This window comes from Acanthisitta chloris, unplaced genomic scaffold (assembly GCF_000695815.1).
Source record: "Acanthisitta chloris isolate BGI_N310 unplaced genomic scaffold, ASM69581v1 scaffold8302, whole genome shotgun sequence".
Taxonomy (NCBI): Eukaryota; Metazoa; Chordata; class Aves; order Passeriformes; family Acanthisittidae; genus Acanthisitta; species Acanthisitta chloris.
Genome location: NW_008662144.1, coordinates 360 through 5,855, shown reverse-complemented (window position 1 = coordinate 5,855; position 5,496 = coordinate 360). Strand labels below are relative to the sequence as shown.

Sequence of the window (5,496 nt, the reverse complement as noted above, 5' to 3'; positions counted from 1 at the left end):
GTCCATTCCAACCTCTAAAATTATATGATTTTACAAAATTGAAATGTGACACAAAGATCTTGGCCTGTAAAAGTTCTGTCACTTTGCCTCCCATCAGAATGCAACGATACTCTGAAACATGTGGTCCAATCCAGTCATGGCTCATAAAACACCTCAGTAAATGTTCCTCCTGTGTGTTCCCTGCCCAGGTTTGAGCTGATGCGCATGTGCTGGCAGTACAACCCCAAGATGAGACCCTCCTTCCTGGAGATCATCGGTAGCATCAAAGACGAGCTGGACCCAGCCTTCAAAGAGGTCTCCTTCTTCTACAGTGAGGAGAACAAGCCTCCGGACACAGAGGAGCTTGACCTGGAGACTGAGAACATGGAGAGCATTCCTTTAGATCCCTCCTCCACCCTCCAACCCACTGACAAGCACTCAGGACACAAGGCCGAGAACGGCCCCGGCGTGGTGGTGCTCCGGGCCAGCTTCGAGGAGCGCCAGCCGTACGCACACATGAACGGGGGGCGCAAGAACGAGAGGGCCTTGCCGCTGCCCCAGTCGTCGGCCTGCTGATCCTTAGAGCCAGAGTCTCACAAACAAAACCCAGAGAAACACAGGCATTGGGGGAAGAAAGAAAGAAAGAAAATCACAATATATTCAAAAGCCTACTGTACCTCAGTGGATCTTCAGAACTGCCATAGCTGCACTTGGGAGAACCCTTTTTTCAGTAAACAAGTTACCGTATTTTTCTTTTTTTTTTTTTTTTTTTTCTTCAATATGCAAAGCAGATGTTTGTTTCAGTCAAGGACTCCAGTCATGGGGCACACAGTTGGCCTTTTAAAACTCTTAATGTTAACACTTAATAGCAACAGAAAACTTGAGATCTGATGTCTCTCTCTTCTCTTTCTCTCTCTCCTCTCTCTTCTTTCTCTTTCTCTCTGTCTCTCTCTTTGCTTCATAATGGGAAACATATCTGCGTGCAAGTTCAACCGTACAGCACTTTTATCAGATCAAAGATATCGCAGGCCAGGTGGTTCCCAGTACCCCTGCAAGCACCTGCCTAACACTGTAGGTCTTTATAAAAAAAAACAAAAACAAACAGACAAAAAAATACAAACAAAAAAGAAAAAAACCACACAAAAAAAGACAAAACTAAAAAAGACTGGATTTTTAATGTTGCTCTTTAATCTTTTTAGGAACATGTAAAAGAATAAAAAAGGGCCATCATTCGTCCAAGGTTGTTAACCATTTTCAACGCTGCCAAATTTTGCCAAAAAAAAAAAAAAAAGAACTCTTTGGTTTTTTTTTCTTTTTCTTTCTTTTTTTTTTGTTTTTTTTTTTTGTAGGCATGGAAGGAGCACAGTAATCAACTGCTCTGTTCAAAAGAGATCCTGACCAATACTATTCAATCATGCACTGGTATTTAAAAAGAAAAAAAAACTAAAAAAAAATAAATCAAATTGTCTAGAGCTTTTTTTTTTTTTCAAAACTGGACAAAATGTGATTTTTATTTTTATTTTCTTGTGATGGAGAAGATAAAAGGGATGGGGTAAAGAACCAGCCCTCCCTCCACCCCTGTCCCCATCCCAATGAATTCTGGACAAAACTGGCAGTGGTGAGCTAAACAAACCTGTGCATTTCGTACAAAAAACAAAAGTCAACCGCACGCCAAAAATGAATTCTGACAAACCTGAAATAAACGGCTGAGATCTCCATCGCTGCAGCCTTCCCTCACAGGCTTGCAAGGAAACACACCTAGAAACATAAATTGGAGAAGACAAAAAAAAGCAGTAACCGGATTCAAGTATATGATGCTTTGTTGACCTTTTCTCTTTATTATTAAGACTTCTCGAAGGGTCTTGCAGTTCTATGTTAGACCATTGGATCATTTGCATACACATTGTCTTTTGTGTCACTTTTATAACTTTTTTACGGTTCAGATACTCATCTATATGTCTGTACAGAAAAAAGCTGCTATTTTTTTTGTTCTTTATCTTTGTGGATTTAATCTATGAAAACCTTCAGGTCTGCCCTCCTTCCCTTCCCTTCCACTTCAACAAATTTTCTTATGCTTTGTACTATAGTGTGTAACTTTTACTTCCTCCTTCCCCAGTAACTGAGACCTTTCATATGATTTGCCATGAACTGTTTAATGCCTTTTTATAAATACATTTCCTCTTTTTTTTTTTTTTTTAAATTTTTATTTTTCCTTTTCCCATTAGTTGTTTTACAACATCTTGGCTGTGTGGGCTACAGGGCTCTTGAGGGGGATGTGGAGAAAGAAGGGACACCCTGCACGGGAACACTCTGGTAGTGCTGTGGTGTGATGATTTTAAACCCTGGTTTTCCTTCCTTCCCTCTAACCTCTGCCCAGACAGCATATGAGTCTCTTACAGTGCAAGGCATGATACAAACTCAGGTCAGAAACAAAAGGTTAAATATTTAGTACATTCTTGTTCAGTGTTTATATTAATTGTTGTACAAGGGTCCTACCCCTCCTTCCCTCCCTGCTTGTTTTGGTCGTGGCACACATCCACCCACCCATCCCCACACACTCCCCCCACACACACACACACATCTACTTTTTGTTAATGATTTGTTGGGTACAACAGCAGACACCAGGCTTTTGGGTCACTGATTTTTTTTTTATTAAAAAAAAAAAGACTTATTTCAACCCTTCCACCCTGTGAACAAGAGCTATGCCAGTTGCAGCTGGTGATGCCAGGCATTCCTAGGGTGGCCATTGAACACCTGGCTCCAGCCAAGCCCAGCTCTTCACCTCCCTGATGGGGAAGCCCTCCTGGAGGGAAGCCCACGGAGAGCACCTGGGCTGCACTTCACACCCCTGGTGAAAACACCAAGCACCAACCAAACGGAAGCCACCACACCATTTCCATGGGGCTGGGTGCAAAGCACGGAGCCGGGCCCAGCGCCTTGGCTGGCAGACAGTGAAGTGTTGGCAGCTATGGAAACCTGTACAAGTCCAAGCTTGTGGCTTAAATCATAGACCAAACCTCAGAACAAAAGAAAACGAGTGAGCTTGTTTGTTCAGTTGCAGAAGCCTTGGTGAGAGGGGAAGGAGGGAACCGTCAGGAAGTCGACAACCAAGGAGTCCTACCAGTTGCTCATCTTACCTTAGTTTCCAACGTCTGTCTAGACCTTTGTTTAGCACTGATCCAACCAAACGATGGCAGGAAGAGGTGGTTCTGGGATGGAAATGTTCAAATCTTTTGAGTAAGAACAAAGAATTAAAATATACTGATTGCTAGTTTTGACTGGAGATTTTTAAAAAAGTTTGTAGTGCTTTTTGCTTGTGTAGTTTAGGTCCCATTATCTTCTCTTGCCTCTGTCCCGTAGTTATTTTTCCCTTTTAAAAACGAAAAAGACAAAAAAGTTAATTAAGAAGGTATTCTATGTAGGATTTTTTTATTTATTTTTGTGATATCAGTTTAAATCACTGTAGAGATGCCCCATAATAAATTTAAGTACTGAGATAAGGGTTTTTGAGTATGACAGGGGGACAGGTTTTGATTTTTTTTTTCAAACATTTATCTACCTCACTCTTATTTTTTTATATGTGTGTATATAAAAAAATTACATCTCACATTTCTCAGCAGCCAATAAATGCCGTTGATACTGGTAACCTCTCACTCCATATACCACATGCTCTAGGTTCTGGAGGGGAACAGTCACTGCCTGCCACAAAGGGTCACTTCAGAGTATTTGCCTCAATTCCAAGGGGTTTCTCCCATTATTTTGTTCAGATTCACTGTTGTGAGGAGAAATCCAAGAGTTGTCTGACTTAGGGTGATCATTCTTTAAGGAAACACAGAGGTTTTTTCATGTGCTGTCACAGCAGTCCTCGGGTCAGCAGGGAAATGCTGTGTGTTTAGAGGAGTGGGAATGTAACTGACCTGATGCAGGGACTGCAAATTGTGAGTATTTGCTGACATCTGTTCCAGAAACCAATTGTTTACAATGTTTGAAGGTCCAGAAGAAACACTAAAGGGAATGGTCTTTCTGTTTGTCCTGTAGAATGGGCTAAGTCATTCCTGCCAGTTCTTGCTCAGATGTCACAAGCACCAAAAAGACATTTGACTGAATCAGAACCCAAAAATAAATTGGCTCTTACAGTGATAGCATTGCCTTCTTGACCAAAAAAACATGTCACAGGCTGCCTGATGATACTGCTGCATCGAGTTTACAGCTTTGGGTCTTTGCTGCTTCTGTTCCATGAGAGCACTGATTAATTTTTTTTCCAAAGCGAACATTGGATTGACTTCTTTTAATGTGCCAGTAAAACGTCAGTTCCTTTTCCTTCCCCTGTTTTTGTGCTTCATAACTGTGGATTCTGATGGACCAGCCATCAAATTTGAGCTGCCCTCTGACAGTGTGGAACTGGTTTACAAGCACACAGGACTCAAACGAGCTTGCCATCAACTTGATGTATAATGTTTCCCTTTTTCCAGCTCTGGCAGCTGTTTGTGCAGGTGTTGGTTGTGGTATCTGAGTAACGTGCTTGGCTACTTGGAGTTGTACACAGCCTCTTGGATACAGTGCTGTGGTTAATTACTGCAGTTTGGCTTTGCAGGGAGTGTTTCTCCCTAGCCCTGAGAAACCAGCAGGATTTGAAGTTTTCACTAGGTGGGTTTGGTTTTCCATGTTGGATTGGGTTGCAGTGACCTTTGGGTGCAGTGGCTGTTCCCCTCCCTTGCACATATTGATTACCACAACTGGAGATCCTCAGATCTTTCAGCTGGCTGGGAGGGTTTTGTTCAAACTGTCCGAGTAACTGGTTCTTAGAATTGTATGTAGGTGGTTTTACAATGCATTAGGAAGAAACACTAACGACGTAGCATCACGACAGACATTTCAAAGAGCACTTCAGTAGAAGACAGTCACGTGGCCTCCCGTCCGTGACGGCAGTCAGCTCTCCTGGACCAAACCACCTTCATGATACCATTGCGTTCTGTGTTTGCAATTCAAGCTTAATTCCTTTTTTTTGTTCTGTTTGTTTCCATAGCTTTTTTTTTGTTGTTGTTGTTGTGTTTTGTGCATTTTGAATAGCTTTATTCACATGGGTTTTTCATGCAGACTTCCCTTGGACAGTAAATCGAGTTGTTTGTGCATGTGAACAACTGAGAATTAATGTTGGCTTGATAGAGTCATAATATGGTTTGTAATGTTGTTCTTCCCTGAGACCACTGGCTTGTCTGGTATGGAAAATTTATTTAGAACTTCAGCTATGTTTGAATAAAGTTAAAGTAATCCAGTTTGTTTATAAATTGAAAACAAAAGCCCACCCAGCCCTGGAAACCAGCATTTTGACCAATGGTCCCAAGATGTGTTGATGCAGAGTTGGTGTGGCCGCGGGGAGCAGCGGCTGTGACTGCAGTGCTTGGCCATGGCTCTCACCTGCCTCACGTTTCAGAGCGCTCAGTGGCACAGAAGGTGGTTTGGTTGCAAAGGGACATGGCTCCTGCATGAACACAGACCTGTCAGCTGTGTGGTACC

At 42.2% G+C, this 5,496-nt stretch overlaps 1 protein-coding gene across 1 annotated transcript in view; it reads left to right on the top strand.

Annotated features, from left to right (window-relative positions):
• IGF1R (insulin-like growth factor 1 receptor) overlaps positions 1-1,062 on the top strand; it is a gene marked incomplete at its 5' end in the record, with an annotated part of 139,924 nt that extends 138,862 nt beyond the window's left edge. Inside the window, one exon of the mRNA XM_009070489.1 lies at positions 189-1,062. Within this exon, the coding sequence (XP_009068737.1) occupies positions 189-555 (367 nt within the window). The remainder of the gene's footprint in view (positions 1-188) is intronic.
• Positions 1,063-5,496: the final 4,434 nt, after the last annotated feature.